The 20,306-nt window shown below is 39.1% G+C and overlaps 1 protein-coding gene across 1 annotated transcript in view; it reads right to left on the bottom strand.

The window, feature by feature from the left end:
* Positions 1-462: 462 nt before the first annotated feature.
* Positions 463-20,306, bottom strand: part of LOC137065051 (NACHT, LRR and PYD domains-containing protein 14-like) — a 33,173-nt gene continuing 13,329 nt past the window's right edge. Inside the window, exons 3-14 of the mRNA XM_067436616.1 lie at positions 17,034-18,724; positions 16,927-16,948; positions 16,760-16,828; positions 14,482-16,081; positions 10,221-10,352; positions 9,379-9,549; positions 7,753-7,926; positions 7,410-7,583; positions 6,313-6,471; positions 5,228-5,401; positions 4,922-5,095; positions 463-2,952 (exon numbers count right to left, since the gene is read on the bottom strand). Of these exons, the coding sequence (XP_067292717.1) occupies positions 2,928-2,952; positions 4,922-5,095; positions 5,228-5,401; positions 6,313-6,471; positions 7,410-7,583; positions 7,753-7,926; positions 9,379-9,549; positions 10,221-10,352; positions 14,482-16,081; positions 16,760-16,828; positions 16,927-16,948; positions 17,034-18,724 (4,565 nt within the window). The 3' untranslated portion in view covers positions 463-2,927. The remainder of the gene's footprint in view (positions 2,953-4,921; positions 5,096-5,227; positions 5,402-6,312; positions 6,472-7,409; positions 7,584-7,752; positions 7,927-9,378; positions 9,550-10,220; positions 10,353-14,481; positions 16,082-16,759; positions 16,829-16,926; positions 16,949-17,033; positions 18,725-20,306) is intronic.

Raw genomic sequence — 20,306 nt, forward strand, 5'->3', positions numbered from 1 at the left:
CTCAAAAATGTAGCTTCTGTAAGCTTTTATGTCAAAAAAGACTGGGCGTCCTTTCAATAAAGTCCAATTATATTAGAACATTTGTGTAATAGTAAAGAGTAGTTTTTATTCAAATAAATCTGCAATAAACTGCTAATTATAATGCATTTGCAGTCCCTGATAACTAAAACAACTATTTACAGAATTTATAAGTGTAAAAAAACTAATTTAGTTGATAAAAACAGTCTCTAATTTAGTCTGCGCGTTGTATGGTAAAGTGTGTGCGGCGCTTACACTGGCAGGCGGTGGATCCCTTGAGACATTACATTTACATTTACATTTAATCATTTAGCAGACGCTTTTATCCAAAGCGACTTACAAAAAAAGGGTAGAGCAATAGAAGCAACGAAACAAACAAAGCCAACAACCTGTAAGAGCTGTAAGAAATCTCAATTAATTAGCAGAGTACACAACGGTTTTTTTTTTTTTTTTTTTTTTTTTTTTTTTTTTTTTTTTTTATAGCCAGCTACAACAAATACTCACGTACGGAAAATACAGAACACTGGATTTGGATAGCTAAGATAACAACCCATTAGGACTAAGGCTGATGCCCCAACTGTTGTCGTTAATGCGGATTCAGTGGCCCAATGGGTTGGTTTTGTATGGCATTCTAGCTAAACGCGCAGCAATAGCCATTGACAGCAAAAACTCACGTACGCAAAATACAGAACACTGGGTTTTGGTAGCTATGATAACTATGTAACATACCCGCCTGAAGGCACAAATCCGGATGAGAGACGTAGATATGATCAGTAAGTGCTATTCTGTATTGGTCAAGTGCAATAGGAAAAGTGCAATTGGAAAAGATGTGTCTTAAGATGTTTTTTAAAAATGGCTACAGACTCGGCAGCACGAATTGAGATCGGCAGGTCATTCCACCAGGTGGGAACGGTCCAGGAAAATGTTCGTGAGAGCGATTTCATGCCTCTTTGGGAAGGAACCACGAGGCGCCGCTCATTCGCCGAACGCAAGCTTCTGGAGGGTGTGTAAGTCTGAACAATTGAGTTTAGGTATATTGGTGCAGAGCCAGTGGTTGTTTTGTAGGCGAGAACTAGAGCCTTGAATTTGATGCGAGCAGCCATTGGCAACCAGTGCAGTTTGATGAAGAGAGGCGTAACATGCGCTCTCTTCGGCTCATTAAAGACCACTCTCGCCGCTGCATTCTGGATCAGCTGCAAGGGTTTGATAGTGCATGCTGGAAGCCCAGCCAGAAGAGCATTACAATAGTCCAGTCTGGAGAGAACAAGAGCTTGAACCAGGAGTTGTGCAGCCTGTTCTGATAGGAAGGGTCTAATCTTTCTAATGTTGTATAAAGCAAATCTGCAGGACCGGGCTGTTGCAGTAATGTGGTCAGTGAAGTTTAACTGGTCATCAATCACAACTCCAAGGTTTCTGGCTGTCCTTGATGGAGTTATGGTCGATGAACCAAGCTGAATGGAGAAATTTTGATGAAGTGCTGGGTTGGTTGAGAAAACAAGTAATTCTGTCTTTGCAAGATTGATTTTAAGATGATGCTCTTTCATCCAGTCAGAAATGTCTGTCAGACAGGCAGCGATACGAACAAGACGCTAGAACAGCTGTATTCAACAATGCTTCTTGCGGCATCTCTTTCAAACACTACGCAAAATATTGTCTTTTGATTCGTTACTACATCCATCAATCAAATATATGCTGGCTATGCATTGGCTTAGGGATTGACTGGCTTATCCAACTAAAAGGGCCGGCGAGTTTGACTGATAGATGTATCACCCAGTGACGAGCTCCCTTTCTATTTATGTGTCCTAGTGAGGTTGTGATTGAAGTAAAGAGACCTGGGAGGGTTTAATATGAGCGGAACAGTCCACAGTACAGGGGAGATTGTCAAAATAAGGCTTACAATCGCTATTTCATTGAAAATGGACATGATTGATTACTCTTAACGCAAAACGCTTATGCAAACAAAACGGAGGATTTTTAGTTTTTTCCCCTTATTTTTTCGTTGTTTTGGATTAAAAGTGGGATGCATTTTGAAGAGTGGACTCTTACACAGACATGTATGCTGTTGTTTTGTGGATTCGTCCGGTCTGATCTGAACGTCAGGAGATGAAAGATGAGTACCGCGTTCATTATGCTAATGTTTAAATAGCCACTGCTTTAGCATTTAATTTAACCCTTTCCTCTCTGGTGTATTTATTGCAAAAACGAGTTCAGAACATGCATCTTGAGTGTTTTAGCTTTCAAATGATGCATAGTTTGTGATAGTTGATTGAACAGTTTGTATAAAACAAAAGTAATTATAAGTAGAGACACGCCCACTTGCGTCAAACGCCCCGCCCACGATCCGGTGCGGATTAAATTTGAAGCAGATTTGTAACGTGACAGTAATACGTTTTTTTTTATGGTCAAGATGAAATGATCTGCATCTCTTGTGCTGCATCAAGCCACTCTCATAATATCCGTCATCACTTAAATTAATGCACGGCTCAGAGTGACTGACCAACATGTGTGTAAACCTCCAATAAAATTATAAAGTAATTATTCCATAACAAAGAAATCGCTCAATCAAGTGGCTGTCTATAGTATTATACATCATATACATGTCTATAGTATTATACATCATATACAATATAACCTTTTTATATTATTATTATTATTATTTAACATTATGATTATTGCCCCAGGTTCAGTAATGAACCCATGTAATAAAGTAGCAGTGGCTGGGACAGATTTTAAACATCACAAGTATCAAATTGTCAACAAATCCGCCTGAGTTATCAACATATGAAGAACGGACCCCTTGAGTGATGATCGTCTTCACTCCTGAATCTCCAGTGTTATTCTCACTCAGGTCCAGCTCTCTCAGATGAGATGAGTTTGATCTCAGATCAGCACAACCTCTGTCACTGATATTACAAGAGTTCATCGTGTGAGTGTCTGAGAAACAGATGAACCCTTTCAGTCAGAATACAGTGAGAATCACACAGACATAAAGATGAAGAGTAATTACATTAAACAGTCTTTATCAACTATCAGAGTATCCAAACAAGCCTGTCTGCAGGGTTTATTTCTTCCCATTTGGTATTACTTTACATGTATGAATATGGACACTTAATGTAAAACAATCAACAAGCACATTATCATGTGTGTGTGTACAGTGGGAATCACATCCATGACCTTAAAGGGTTACTTCAGCGATTAGCATATGGCTTTGTATCAGTAGAAACCCTGGAGTATATTCAAATGATCGTGCATAATGCTCATATCCCCCTGAGACAAGAGATTTATGCATTTTATTTTTGGAAAAATTCCTCCTATGACGCAAATATCGACAATTTGTGTCATCTGAGAAATTGTTGGCCAGAGGCTAAAGGCTACAGCCAGCAGAGGGAGCCATTTCCTCATGTTTTCAATCCGCACATGGGGGACGGAGATCACAATCACAGCACAGCTCGGGCAGCCGCGGGCATTCATGGAAATGGTGTGGCCGGCGGAGCAAAGTGAGTGTACTTCTCAAATTAATTCATATAAAAGTTAAAAGGCATGAACTGAAAACGCCCCAGACTGAACATGCGCTGTGAATCTATGCCGCAAGTGCGTTCGCGTTTACCTCCGCTCTCATCAGGAGAGCTCATTCAGCTCATCAGGAATGTATGTAATCTGACTCCTGCAGCGTTTGTGCTGACACTTCCTCAGCGCCTAAATCACATATTGAACACACACCTTCAGCTTTTAAATGTAGTGTCTATTCTCTAACTGAACTGATTTTATGAAAATGATCGCGATCAAGGTGGGAAAGTGATCAGTGATCCAGTAATCCAGTAGCAGTGGCTTTGGAAATGGCCTCACTGGGCAGCAAAGCATTCTGGGAATTGTAGTCTTTCATCCCCTTGAGACAAAAATACATTTTCTGTCTTTTCTCAGTCTAGAAAGCACCAAATTAAAAAAAATATTTCTAATTTCTACTACATTAATGACCCAGTTTAAATACAGATTCATCTTCCCAGCGCTGAAGTACCGCTTTAAGTGTTTATCACTCTTCGTTTGAATAATCTAATACTGATGTAGGTCCATGCAGCATTTCTTACGACATTAATATAATTTAATAGTGTAATATAATGTAATAGTGCAATGAGATATAATACAATACCATTAGCTCATTTCGGTTGCATTTTTATCTTTCACATGAGCAGAAATACAAACACATGGAGAAAAACACAATCTTGCTTAATACTTTTTACCTAATTCTTTTTTTTTTTATTAAATAAACTTTGGTAGTGCAGCTTTAAAGCACAATTTAGGTATGATTTGACTATTGTAAGGTAAATTATTGGTCATCTAGCCCTTATAAAGCTGGTAACAGAGTGGACTGAAACTCAGAGCTGATCTCAGAACAGCACAGCTAATGAAAATCAGACACACAATCACAAACAAAGATATACAGATTAGGGGTCATTTTTGAAAAAAATCTAATTCGAATGGATATCAAATATCAAGCAATGTATTTGAATATATTCGAAGTTGAAGTAGTTGATTGTTTGCTTACAGGGGTAGGTTTAGGGACAGTGTCAGTCAGTATGCCAACATTATCTTACATATATTACAACATCTTCATAACTTCTTACGAAATAAAAACTTTATCCCTCAGAAAAATGTACTTTCCTCTTGTCAACATGCTTGGTGCATGTGAGCGCGGCGCGCGCGGCGGACGTCATATAAAAACCGGCACTTTAAAACCGGATAGTTTATTTATAGTTTGATTACGGATATTTCACGCCATGTTCGAATGCATATTCAAATATCGAATAAAAAGTGACAGCCCTAATACAGATAGTGAGTGTCTGTCTGGTGAAGTGTGTCAGCATGCATGGATTTACAATATACAATGGCAGAATTAGAAACGTACCCCAGTTTCTCCAGTTTACACTGAGGATCTTCCAGTAGAGCTGAAAGCTGCTTTATTCCTAAATCTGTAATGGCATTCCCACTCAGGTCCAGCTCTCTCAGATGAGACGGGTTTGATCTCAGAGCTGAACTCAGATCAGCACAACCTCTGTTACTGATATAACAAGATCTCAACCTGTGAGTGTGAAGAAAACACATTCAACACTGATGTCTAGAAATGTATTGGAAAAAACTACTATAACTAAAGATAATAGTACATCCAGTCTTTACTAAAACAAATATATGAATTAAAGCCAATGACTCTTACTCCAGTTTCTCCAGTTTACACTGAGGATCTGCCAGTAGATCTGAAAGCTGCTTCACTCCTGAACATGTAATGTTATTCCCACTCAGGTCCAGCTCTCTCAGATGAGACGGGTTTGATCTCAGAGCTGAACTCAGAACAGCACAACCTCCATCACTGATTTGACAAGATCTCAACCTGTGAGTGTGAAGAAAACACATTAAATGCTGATGTCTAGAAAAGTACAGGGTAAAAAACTTTTACTTAAAGGGTTACTTCAGCGATTCAGCATCAGTAGAAACCTGGTATTATATATTTAAATTATGGTACTTTCCCCCCTCATACCCCGAGACGAGAGATTGATGTATTTTATTTCTCAGATTACAATTCTCAGATTACAAAATATCGTCATTTTGCGTCATCTGAGGATTTTTTTGGACAGAGGCTCCACATGTTATCAACCCGTCCACAGGGGTGGGATTTCACTCATAGAATGTAAATGCATGCGGCCGCTCGGCTCAGGCATTCATAACGGAGCAGTGCGGAGCGAAGTGAGCGTTTCAACTTTTCAAAGAATTTCTATGAAAGTGAAGCTTTCATTTGCAATCTGAAAAAGCTCCAGACTGAACATGCCCTATGAGCGACTGACGCGTCCGCTCTTACCTCAGCTCTCCTGATGAATGTAATCTGACTCCGGCTGCGTTTGTGCCGTGACTCTCGCTCGGCTCACTCACATTATATTAAACACACGTTCAGTTTTTAATGTTAATGTCTGTTCGCTAACTGAACTGATTTTATGAAAAAGAACGCGGTGGGAAAGTGATCCAGTATCCCGTGGCTTTGGGAGTGGCCTCGTATGGTCGTGAATCAATGCATTCTGGGAATTGTTGTCTTTCATCCCCATGAGACAAAAATACATTTTCTGTATTTTCTAAGTCTAGAAGGCACCAAATTCAAAAATAATTTCACACTTCTACTATATAAAGGACCCTGTTTAAATACAGATTCATTTTCCCAGCGCTGAAGTGCCCCTTTAAATATAACTAAAAATCATAGTAATTCCAGTCTTTACTATAACAAATATATGAAATAAAATCAGTGACACTCACCTCAGTATCTCCAGTTTACACCTTTTCAGTAGATCTGAAAGCTGCTGCATTCCATAATCTGTAATGTTATTCTCACTCAGGTCCAGCTCTCTCAGAGATAGGTTTGATCTCAGAGCTAAACTCAGATCATAATAACTACAGATATTACAAGATCTCAACCTGTGTGTGTGAAGAAAAGCATGTGTTAATGTCCTGTGAGAATCAAATAATTATTGAGCCCTAGTCTACAATAATGAAAATCAGGCAAGTTGGTTTAAGCTCACCTGAAAAAACCTGTTTATCAGATTCATTATTAAAACTATTTGCATTTCATGAAATTAGGGGTCAACCTTTTTTTATTAATGTTTTTTTTCTAGTAAAGTGCTAGACACAAATCCCTCCTGCATTACATCACACATACACATTTATAATTATAAATATACTGTACACAACCATATGTTCAAGTTGAATAGAAAAATCAACTAATTGCACAGATCATGTTTTATGAAATGTTTAAAGTTAAGTTTCTTTTTAAGAAATTTGACCCGACTGAACACCACCATATGCATTATTTATGTAGTTTGCACATCTGTTTTGTGTGATGAATGTGAAAGACTCTCTATTCCTAGTTAAAAATCTCTAAAATTAAAATCAGTGATTTATTTTGCTTTGCAAGCTACAGAAGATCAAACTACAATAATCTCAACCACGCAGAGTGACTGAAGCAAAACACACCTATGCGATTTACACTTTAAATACAGCTCTGCAACCTTGATCGGTGTTAAAATTTGCATGATCCGCTGAAAGTTTATCAGTGTTTCCCAATCCTGGTCACACTCATCTGTGGCCTTTGAGTCTTTACTAATGATTTGATTTGGGAGACAACTAAACTGTGCTGAGGAAAGTCCAGGACCAGGATTGGGAAACGGTCTCAGAACTGCTTGCTTCTGCGGACTAACAGGTTCATTCACACACTTTAATAGTATTTATAGCTCACCAGTTAATAAAAAGACTAATTGATATTGGCATGTGGGACACAGGTTGCCAACCCCTGCTCTAAATAAGCCAAGAAGAGAAAAAAAAAATCATTTGATCTAGACCTTGATTCCTCAACTCACTCCAGTTTCTGTAGTTTACACTGAGGATGTTTCAGTATATCTGAAAGCTGCTGCACTCCTGAATCTCTAATGTCATTCCCACTCAGGTCCAGCTCTCTCAGATGAGACGGGTTTGATCTCAGAGCTGAACTCAGATCAGCACAACCTTTGTCACTGATATGACAAGATCTCAACCTGTGTGTGTGAAAGAAGGGAAGATTTTTTTTTCATCTACACGTGTATTTCCATGGGTCTAACAAAAAAAGAAACATTCACAGAAAAGAATCTACTTGTTAAGCATAACTAGCGGGTTCACTTTGGCTTTATTTGATATTTTTGTTTGAATGAAGATTGTGACACTCACCCCAGTTTCTCCAGTTTACACTGAGGATCTGCGAGTAGAGCTGAAAGCAGTTTCACACCTAATTCACTAAGGTTATTCTCACTCAGGTCCAGCTCTCTCAGCTGAGACGGGTTTGATCTCAGAGCTGAACTCAGAGTAGCATAACCTCTGTCACTGATATCACAAGATCTCAACCTGTTTTCACAAATAAAGCGATAAAACAATTACAAACTCAGAGAGCAATGCGTGTGTATGTGTGCTAGACTGCAAAAGAAAATTTACAGAACAATATAATATCGGCCGTCGGTATAAGTGCTGGTTGGACGCCAGGTGGTCCCATTATTTTTATTTTTTTTTACTACAATTTTAATAAAACAAACATTTTATTTGTTTTATTTTTTCATTCACATAGTTAAAGGATTTATTCAAACAAAAATGAAAGGAACGTGCATTGAGGTGTCAAAGTAGTGCCTGTGTAGAAAGATCAATGATGTGTCACTACTTGTGTCCTTAAACCAAATCAGCAGTTAAATCATAAACAGCTGCTAAATAAGACAAACAAAGATTAAATAAAACCATCACTTGTGTTTATTATTGATTTATGACTGTCTAGCTTTGTTTTTACCTGAAAAACGAAAAATGCAGAGAGCTGCAGTGACGTCTGTCATATACGTTTTTAAAAAAATCTGACAATTGTGCTGTATTTACTACATTAATTACATTGTTTACATATTCATGATCTTTTATTTAACTTTCAAATGCAATTTGTGCGCTTTAATTGTGACTAACCTGGCTGAGTTACCGCATGAATAAGGATAACATCCAAGACACAGCTGGCTATAACTCACTCGCCCTTAATCTCTGAATGTCTCTACGAAGATAAGCTAAGTTCCTTTTAATGCTCACTTTAAAGCCATCAAGTTATTGGCATCATGCTTGTTGTGAAGAAAACCTTTAGGTCACGGCTGTCATAACACGCACCAAGCTTGGTCAGAAATCTCTAAAGCGTTGTGGAGATATAGCCTCACGGTCATTTTGCTGTGCTCTCCATCAAATTCTTTTGCATGTTATTCGAGAAGGGTTTGATAAATGAAATTTAATTGAATATCTTTTTCTTGTGATAGTCTGAAGATGATCTGGTTCAGTTTTCATGAAAGTCGGAATAGCTGCCTAGGATGAGAAAAAGGTTTTTTTTCTTTCGAAAAATGTTACAATGGCGGACAAATTCTCATGAATAAAAATGATATCATAGTGTGCAATCAAATCATCTTGAGGCAAGGAATCAGAGAAAATTAATCCTTATGATTAAAAAGTTATTAGCATAAACATGAGCACAACTTTGGAGAGGTGGTGGCGCTACAGAGATTGTGTTAGACTGCAAATTTGCTATGGTGACAGTTCAGACTGCCCTGTCCTCTGTGTGCCAAATTTCATAACTTTCCCGCAAGTGGCCTGCCATAGACTCATGAGCAAAACAAGAAGAATGGAAGAAGATGATAATAAGAACGCAATCGGTGCTTGACCCATAATAAAAAAATTAACAAATATAATAGGGTTTCAGTGTTTCATGCTTGAACCCCTAAAAAAACATTGAACAGTGATGGATTGTGTTATTTTGTGTTTACAAGTATGCACAAGATAACTCACCCCAGTTTCTGTAGTTTACACTGATGATCTTCCAGTAGATCTGAAAGCTGCCTCATTCCTGGATCTTTAATGCTATTCTCACTCAGGTCCAGCTCTTTCAGAGACGGGTTTGATCTCAGAGCTGAACTCAGATCAGCATAACCTCTGTCACTGATTTGACAAGATCTCAACCTGTGAGTGTGAAGAAATAAAAATATAGTAAATAAGTCAGACGTCATCAGAAATCTGACGTCAGACGGAATGTCCTTGTTGGGCCATACAGGCTCTTCTCACAGAAGGCCACGTGCGAATAGAGCGAGAGAGCAAACACTCGCCGGCTGCGCTGCAGTCACAGGACTTCACGAAATGAACAATGTCTCCAAAGATATGTGTTTTTGGTTATCAGGCCAAGACAACCCTGCACAGCTTCCCAAAGAACCCAGGGTTAATGGGACAGTGGATGGAGTTTGTTTTTCTGGAGCAGCAACAGACTTGTGCAAGTGTTTTTGTTTTTTCCCTGCATTTCAGCGGCAATGGTTTATAAACAAGGCCCAGCTCAACTCCGGATTTGTAGCTCATCTAATGCTGAAAAATGGAGCAGTTCCAGCGATTAAGGGTCACGAATGTTGGAAGCAGGCGGTGAGTAAAACTGCTTCAAATCTCTTTGTGTTGTTAGACTCGTTAATTCAAATGCGCGACTATTACACGTAACTTGTATAACTGTGTACCATGGCAAGCTTAATGCCCCGCACTCACAGCCACTTTCCTACCACTTTTTTCTCTTTTGTTGTTTGTCACAGCAAACTGTAAACAACAAAAGTATTCCTTGTGAAAAATTCATGACCAAAAACAATACCACTCACTCCAGTTTCTCCAGTTTACACTGAGGATCTTCCAGTAGATCTGATAGCAGCTTCACTCCTGAATCTCCAAGTATATTCCCACTCAGGTCCAGCTCTCTCAGATGAGATGGGTTCGATCTCAGAGATCTCAACCTTTGAGTATGAAGAAAACACATTAAATATCTATAAAAGTATAAAAGAAAAAAAACTTGTTAATAAGAAATCAGATCAGCACAAGCTTTGACACCAATTCCACATCGATATATCCTACATTCAGGTATTAACAAAATAAATGCACAGTTTAAACAAATAAATACTACAGTTTCGTACAAATCAAAACAGTATAATTATCTCCAAAACATACATGCAAAGGATCCCAAAAAACACAAGGGAATTCAAACATGTACAAAAGAGCCACAAATGCACACGTCAGTCCACATATGCAGGCAAAAGAATGCACAAGCACTATTTGCTCACAATTCACAAATACACAAAATGTTGTGTCATTAAACCCTTTCTTTTAAAATAAAAACTTTTCATGTACTTAAAATAAACTTTATAAAATTCTCAGAAATATACTAAAAATTGCACTTAAGTATTCTTGACTTATATTTGGCCCATACTTGATCCAGATATACTTAAAAGTATAATTAAGTATTCCAAGTATACTTGGCTTGTAGTTAGTGATTGAGTAGCCTATTAAATACTTTGCACTATTATGTATCTTATGAAAGAGTACAGAATCTCCAGATCAAAACACAGGCGAAGAAGTAGAAAATAAGATGTAGAAGCATTGCTTACACAAATATAAAATATAAAAATCAACTAACATTAAACACCAGGCAAGTGTAGTGAATAACACTGACCATCTCTTCACCGTGGCACCTGTTAGTGGGGGGGATATCTTAGGCAGAAAGTGAACATTTTGTCCTCAAAGTTGATGTTTTAGAAGCAGGAAAATGGACAAGTGTAAAGATTTGAGCTAGTTTGACAAGGGCCAAATTGTGATGGCTAGATGACAGGGTCATGGGAGGGCCAAGGCTTATTGATGCACGTGGGAGAGAAGGCAGGCCCGTGTGGTCCGATCAAACAGAGGAGCTACTGGAGCTCAAACTGCTCAAGAAGTTAATGCCAGTCAGGGTGCCCATGCTGACCCCCATCCACCACCGAAAGCACCAACAGTGGCAGGTGACCATCAGAACTGGACCACGGAAGCAATGGAAGAAGGTGGCCTGGTCTGATGAATCACGTGTTCTTTTACATCACGTGGATGTCCGGGTGTGTGTGTGTGGCTTACCTGGGGAACACATGGCCCCAGGATCCACTATGGGAAGAAGGAAAGCCGGCGGAGGCCGTGTGATGCTTTGGGCAATGTTCTGCTGGGAAACCTTGGGTCCTCCATCCATGTGGATGTTTCTTTGACACGCTCCACCTACCTAAGCATTGCTGAAACCATGTTCAGCCTTTCATGGAAACGGTATTCTGGTGGCTGTGGCTCTTCCAGCAGGATAATGCTCCTGACACAAAGTACAAATGCTTCAGGAATGGTTTGAGGAGCACAACAACCAGTTTGAGGCGTCGACTCGGCCTCCAGATTCCCCAGATCTCAATCCAATCGAGCATCTGTGGAATGTGCTGAACAAACAAGTCCGATGCATAGAGGCCCTGCCTCGCAACTTACAGGACTTTAAGGATCTGCTGCTAATAGGGGCGTAAGAAAATATCGATACACGTGAATATCGCGATATTATGTTTGGCGATATTGTATCGATTCTCAAAAACGCTGTATCGATATTTATATATTTATTTATTTACATCCAAGTTTCGTGGCTTTGTGTTCGGTTTAAACCACAGACTGTATAACACCCAACCGCTAGATGGCAGTGTTATCTCAGAACGCATAACGGACGCGGAGCCGGAGAAGCGCAAGGTGAAAGTGCTAGTGTTTACATTAGCAAACCCAGCTCTCAAGACGATAGAATTATTCCGCTCTTGCAGTATACAGAGCTGAAGTGTGGACTCACGTTGGCTTCAGCTATAAAGAAGCCACTAAGGAAATCGACAAGAATCATTTTGTTTGCAAAATAGGCCAAGTTATAATCTAATACTCGGGAAACACATTGAAACAGAGAGCTCGCTTAACATCCTGATGTCACCCACGCTGCTGAGAAGCGTTTCGATAGAATGTACTGCACGTTTTTCTCTCAGTAACAAAATAAACACACTCCAAAACTGACAGCGGTGGCAGGAGAACGAAAGATAATAGCGATGTGGATATGGATGCACCAGCTCTGCAGCTCAGTAACGTTACTTGAAATAGCACTTTATACAATAGACTGCTTTATAGAAAACAGCTTTAGGGTCCGATCACACAGAACGCGTTTTTCAGGTTCGAAAACGCGAGGCGCACTGCACTCCCTTTTTTGGTCGGCGTTTTTTCATTCAAAAATGAGCCGTGCGCTTTAATGTTTCTAGGCAACCCCCGAATCACCTGTACTGTCAGTCAAATCAATGTAACGGTCAACACAACGGAAGGCCCGCCTCTTCATTCATTCGATTGGACAACAGAACATAAGCGCGATGATGTTGCACGCTTTTCCGCTCAGAGTTGACTTTTTTTCAACTTCGTGCGCTCGGAGAGCTCCTTCAGAAACGCGAGGCGCAGCAAGCGGTTTAAACGCGAGGCGCCCAGGGCGCATAACGCTCTCTGCCAACCGAAATCCATTCAAAAAAGGCTTCTCGCTGCAAAAACGCGTTCTGTGTGATCGGGGCTACTGTGTTAAATATAAAACAAACAGTCATTCAGTCATGGAATGGACTGCACTTTCTGTTGTTAAATAGCCACTGCTATACTGTGAACCTTTAAAACATATACACATAAAGAACCCTGCAGTCACTTTACATTTCCCTTAACTTAGATTGCACATTGCATATGATTAGTGATATAAATGATACTGTATTAATTAAATAAAATACTTTGTCTCGTGTTTTAGGCTTATGGTTGTGTTCTTTATTCTTTTAAATTATAAAAAACAAAAACACACAAAAAAGAAATATTGCAATATATTTCAATATATTGCCTCTCTTACAATATCGCAATATATTGCAATATATCGTATCGTAACCCCCGTATCGTGATACGTATTGTATCGCCAGATTCTTGGCAATACACAGCCCTAGCTGCTAACAGCTTGTTGCTAGATACCACAGCACACCTTCTGGGGTCAATGCCTCGATGGGAAATGTTGACCCAGGAAGGGTTAATGCTATTTTAAATACTGTAGTCTTTTTCCAAGACGTGCTGTGTTAGTCTGTGAAAATACCTTTTCAGACAGGCTACGCAAATATTGATCTTGACATAGTTAGCCTCTTGTCTTTTTTACATCTTACACTACATTTAACTGAAAATATTTCATTTTGTACAAGAAAACAGCATAGGCTACAAAATAAATTGTTATTTAAATATTAAGTGGTAATGTGAAATACAATAATGAACGTTTAAAAAGCATATTAAAATATTAAAGTGCTTAAAAGTGCACAGCTCTTCTTAAGTGAAAGAAAGCTTTTCCCCTTATGTGCAACCTATATAGAAAGCACGGAGTCATTAGTTGGGTTAGTAAAATAACGAAATTACCGTTTTTAAGTAGAAAAAAATATTTGTGTAATGAGATATAGCAAACCCCCTCCCAACCCCCACCCCCTCTGACGATAGCATAACCCATTGCTATGTTTTACTGTAAACATCGTCAACTGCCAATTTAGGGGACATTGCCCAAACCTAATAAAGTATACACTAAATAGTTTAGCACTATATACTTTATACACTAAAAAAGGGCCAATTTAGTCCCAAGTAGTATTGAAATAGCACACAAGTATACTTCTAGTACATTGATTAGTATACTTACTACATAAAGTACTAAAAAATATACTTGAACTTTCCTTAAGTATACTCAAAAGTATATTTATTTTTTGTAACGGAATGCATGCAATGTATTGCTCTTCTTCCTCAATAGGTCTCTATAAATAAATATTATTTACTTGAAATAGCTTTACAGACAATATGATGAAGGTAGCTATACATTTTACGACTCATATACTGTGTGAGAAAAATGGGTAATATTATAAAGACAACATTAATTAAATAAGTGGCAATTAAAATAAATATTATTTGGCTTTGCATAGCTGATAGAACCAAATAATAGCAGTGTTCAAACACTGAATTAAAACTGTTAAAGGAAAGTTACTATTTTGCATTACACAGCTCATATATACATTTACTCACTCATTTTCTCCAGATGTTTTGACCACTGATCGAAGCTTCAGTTCTTCTGATTGAGGAGATTCAATCTGATCCAGCTGCTCTTCTGGTTTCAGAAGCTCAATCATCAGAGTTGAAAACTCAACAGGAGAGAGTCTGAGTCCAGATTTCAGATGTGTTTTAATCTGCTGGATTAGATAACGGTCATCCAGCTCTTTCAAAGCGTCAAACAGGAGACTGCTTTTGACTGCATTTTCTGAAGAGGAATTCATGATCATGGTTTTGATGTGTTGAATTTTTGCTTGACTGGATGAAGAGCTTCTTCTCTGTGTCAGGAGGTCTTTTAAAGTTCTCTGACTGGACTCCAGTGTCAAACCCAGTAAGAAGCAGAAGAAGAGATCCATCTGTTTCTGTAGAGCGATGTTCATCACTTTCTGGAGTGAGTTGAAATCTGTGAAGCTCCGCTCTCCATGCTCAAGATTCAGACTGGAGAGTTCTCTGAGATGGACTGTATCTCCTCCATTAATGATCTCAGTCACATATAAAGCTGCCAGAAACTCCTGTGTTCTGTGATCCATGAAACAGAAGGACTTTCTTTGTTCATCAATCACTTTTATGATTGATGAGCTTGCTTTAACACGTTCAGCACTGAGTCCATCAGGTTCATCACAGAAGAGAGAGCTGCCGTTTACCAACAGATGAAATGCTATTTTCCCCAGAGCTCTGATGGTCTCTTTTCTCTCTCGATTCGGTTCGGTCTGAGCTAACAGAAATCTGCTGTACATCTGAGTGAGAGTCTTAGGGAGATCTGAACCGCCTGTACTGATAGTTTCCTCAGGAATAGCTGCGATGATTCTGCAGTAATCTGGTGAATAACACATGCTGTTGATGCGTGGTGATGTCCTGATGTGACTGATGACTTTATTGGCCATAATAGGATCACTGATGCTCTTTCTGAAATATTCCTCCTTCTGTTCATCATTAAAGCCCTGGATCTCTGTCACACGATCAATATATTGAGCAGGAATCTGATTGGCTGCCGCTGGTCTGCTGGTGATCCAGATCTGAGCGTTTGGAAGCAGGTTCCCCATGATGATGTTTGCCAGTAGATCAGTGACTGATGCTAGTTTGTTTGGATCAGTAATGCTCTTAGTGTTTGTGAAATCCAGAGGGAGTTTAAACTCATGTAGTCCATCAAAGATCAGCATGATCCTGTCAGAGTCAGGCTTCAGATGTTCAGTGTTTTTAAAGCATTGCTGGAGAAGCTCCATGAAGCTACACTCCTTCACCGTCTCTTTGATAATGTTTAACTTCTGGAAAGGGACCAGCAATACATATTCAATATCTAGGTTTGACTTCTCTTCAGCCCAGTCAAGGATGAACTTCTGCAGTGTCACAGTTTTTCCAATGCCAGCTTCACCCTTCATCAAAACTGTCCTGATATTCTGTCTTTCAAAGATGTTGTTGCTTATGATCTCTGTATTGTCGCTGATGTGAGAATCTGTTTCCTTTATTATGTGCCGCTCAAGGAAGACATCATTCAGTAGTCGTCTTTCTCCAGGAGATTTTTCTTCATTCAGATACTGAAACTCCTCCTTCAGTCTCAGTTTGAATTTCTCTGATACTAAAGAGACACAAACAGTTCAGCAACTTCACATGCTTTGCATTCATGTTTACATCAGTAACATTGTTTAGACTATATTAAGAACTTTTCTCCTAGAGACAAGGGAACATATAACACTCAACACTGAACTAGAAGTCACTTCTGTGCTACAAGAGTTTTGATAAAAGGCTGGAACAGTCAACATATTTAAAGGAATGATTCATATTAAAAGCTGCATGACTTTCTTCTGTGAGAAACAGACATTTTGAAAAATGACTAAAACATGTTTTTTCACCTTGCAATGAAGGTCAAAATTGGTTTGATGTTATTTGTTTCCCAGTACTCTTCGAAATATCTTATTTTGTGTCCCACAGAAGAAAGTAAGTTATACAGGTTTGGCATGGGTTAATGATGACAGAATTATCATTTTTGTGGTGAACGTTCTCTTTAAGCTTTACTGACAGCATCTGTGGCATAATGTGAGGGCCCAAGACTTAAACATCATAGGCTAGGTGTCAACGTAGTGCCATAGAGAGTTTGAGTTTGCAAAGTGATTTCCAATCTATCAACTAATATAATGCAATCTACCAACGCAGGAGTAAACTAACCCGCTGGATTTATGTCCGTCATATAAGTTTATTCACCTAGAACTGTAATCTCATCTCAAAAACTACATTTTTATGAAAATGAGGCACATACACTGAAAAGATTCATGACGTCCAGAAGAAGTAAAAGGGATCAATTGACCCTCTTCTTTGACGTCCATGACTGCAACACACAAATACCACTGTTGTTATTTCTCACAGACCACCACAATTCAACAAATTGTTTTAAAAAAGGAAAACTATATGAAAAATATGACTCACCACTAATCAAACCAACCTTTCCCTGGAGGAAACATTTGAAGATAATTAACAATCAAAATAATATACAGATTACTCACTTTTCTTTAGCTAACAAAATATTATCATACCTCTGTTACAACTTTAGTGACATCACTGTCTACTGTGTAGTTGAGTTTCCCCAGCGCTGCACATTTGATCTCATATTCAGTTCCTGCTTTCAGATCAGTCAGAGTAACTGAGAGTTCATCCTTCATCACAGGTTTAGATGTCCAGACGGTCTCTTCCTTTGGTTTATACAGTATTCTGAGCTCCACTGTAGCAGGACATGATGGAGGAACCTTCAGAACCACACTATTATCTTTGACCTCTTCAGTGATTGGACAGGCTGGCTGTGATGGAGGAATAAAGCAAACAGCTTCATAATGTCCATGTTCATACAGCAGAATGCAGGAACCAGGATTATTTTTCATTTCCTTTGAGCACACAAGGAACGAGGCTGGTTTACGATTTTCTGAAACGAACAAGTTCTTAAATATCATCATGTTGGTCCACATGGTCTTATGGATCTCAGGAGTGAGCCAAGACTTTGGCTCTGAATCAAGGCTCTTCTCATTTTTTCCTTTTGCTGACATACTCAGATAGGTAGATTGTTTATTAAGCAGGACATCTGACCAGTTCAATGATGTGAACGTGTAACAGACCAGATTTCCAACTTTCAGATCCATCGAAACCATATCTATATTGAATTCTGCCTGAGCAACAGCACCCTTCAGCTGTCTGAGGATTAGATTAATGAGGTCGGACTCTCTTTCTCTCTCTTTCAGCCATTCTGCCAGGTCTCGTCCACTGAATGGAGACTCATCATGTTCTTGTAGAAGATCATTCAGGCCAGTTTCCTTCATCACATCTCCACGGATGTTTGGCAGCAGAGAGCCGAGTTTCTTCATAAATCTCAGTTTGTACTTGTAACAGGTTTGCTTCATTTGAAGGATTTTATCATGAAATGCAGCAAAAGTTGAAGCAGGCAAATCTTTCAGAAGGTCATTGCATTTCATCTCAGTTGTGCTTAAACTCTCAATCACTGATTCAATTGCCATGCTTGGATCCACACTGATGTCTTTCTGAAGTTTTGAAGCTCCTGAGTGAAGTTTGTCCAGAGGATAAAGCCAAACTCTCAGAGGAACCGCCAGCTCTTTCTTTACCCCCAGAAGGTTTGGAAGATCAGAGAAAACCTTCAACGCATCTTCAAAAGAGGTCGGGTTAGACGGTAGCTGGAAGTCACCATAAAACGTGCATGTAAATTCTTGGACTGCTTTCTTCTGAATGTAATCCATCTTCAGATTGCTCTTTGCATCTACTGAAATGGATTTGAGCTTCTCAAGGGCCACTTTTGCTTCTTCTTCTACTGTCTTTATTTTCTCATCTGAGGAAACTTCTCTGTCAAACACAAAGCAGGCTTCTGCTCCATACAGCACTGCTGTCACCACATGTGTTGCTGTGTCATTATCAAGCACCTCATGATGAACCATATCTGCAGGTATTAAGTGTTTCATAGTCAGTTGTTCCAACCTTTTGGTTGAATGATAACGCAGTGTCAGTCTCTGTTGTTTGAAAGACTTCTTGGTGTCTTTGAGATATTTGGCTGCTCCACTAATGTTGACGAGTCCACCTAAAAAACTCAGTTTCAGAGAGTCATCAATGTTCATTAAGTTGGATTTGTCCTCAATGGAGTCTGAAGCAGTCACACTGAAATCTGTGTTAACTTTAGAACGAACTTGTAGACTCTGCAGTAGCTTCTCTGGATCCCACAGTGTGATCCCTGCAATAGGAAAACATACACCAAACTTAACAGTTGTATTCCTATCTATAATCTGAAGTGTTTTCCTGAGGTGTTTGTGCATATATCATTAACACTGATTTATATAACATTTGAGTCCTAAAAATATTTTCTGATCTATGGAGTGATAAAAAGAGAAATCATCTCCCACTACTGGACTGCACTGATTTAGCACTATAGGAAAACATCTTTGTTTGACCGGTTGTGAAGTGTGTGTGGCAAAGACATGAAGAACTTGGACCGAATGCATGGTCGAAAATGCAACTTTAGGAGATAGTCAGGGTGAGGGTGCAAAATAGGTTTGACCAGTTCAGGGGAAAGTTGAAGCAGGATGCCGAATCGACAGAACCTACAAATCCCCAATTCTCTTTTGCAAAGTAATGGCCATGAGAAAATCTCTGTTTAGAGTCAGAAGTTTGTCAGGTGCTGACTCTAGTGTTTCAAAAAGGGGTCTCGTCTAGCCACTCAATAACTATGGCCAAGTCCCACAAAGGGCTCTTTTCTCTAATTGGAGGGCTCAGCCGCAACAGAAGAGGCGGGCGATCAGAAGGTGCTTCCTGACTGCAGCCCCATCAATCAGAGCGTGGCAAGCCGATAAGTCGGCCATACTGCAAGTTGCAGGGAATGCTGTTAATTTTTCCTGCAGAAACTCCAGCACTGAAACAATCTGGAGGGGAACTGGGTCTGCACAGCTTGCAATACGCCACCTTTCACCTCGAACCAGGGATGAAATATTGTCGGACCTTGGCCAGGACTCCAGGTAGCAGAGCAATTGGTGGAAATAGGGATGTCACAAGTACCAGTACTTCGGTACCAAGTTGGTACTGAAATTTTAAAAATGTGACGATACCAGCATTTCTGTAGTACCGGTAGTACAGACTCCTGAGTACATCCGGTACCTGCAGCTGCGTTCAGTCGCTTCCGTGTTAATCTAAGCACAGGGCTCCAGACTGAAGCCGAATTTATACTATTGTATGTGAATATTAAACTGCAAAATACTATTTAAATAGTACTGCTACATATTTTGCATCTTTGTGTGAATGCCAGGCGCCGATGCACACACCACGCGCACGCACACGTGCGTGACACTCGCTCGCTGTCTTATAGTTTCTGCCAACTGCCGTGTGTCACTATATGAGGACACAAAGTCACGAATGCATGAACCATCACTTCATGAGAATTTACCGTTTCATTTGAGAAAACAGTCAAATGAACACAGACACTCAGAGGTCTTCACGGCAACCCATCAAAATAAAGGTTTGGTGTAAAGGGAAGAAATTGACAGATTATATTAGGCTACTGTTGTACAGTAGATTTAGCTACGTCTCTATGTAATAATATGCCTCTACTAATAATATATATATATATATATATATATATATATATATATATATATATATATATATATATATATATATATATATATATTAAAAATATTTTGTATTATTATTATTATTATTATTATTATTATTATTATTATTATATTTTAAAGTATTGGTACAGATTACTGGAATTTTGGTACCGTGACATCCCTAAGTGGATATGCAGTTTTGGCCATGCATGG

This window comes from Pseudorasbora parva, chromosome 25, assembly GCF_024679245.1.
Source record: "Pseudorasbora parva isolate DD20220531a chromosome 25, ASM2467924v1, whole genome shotgun sequence".
Taxonomy (NCBI): Eukaryota; Metazoa; Chordata; class Actinopteri; order Cypriniformes; family Gobionidae; genus Pseudorasbora; species Pseudorasbora parva.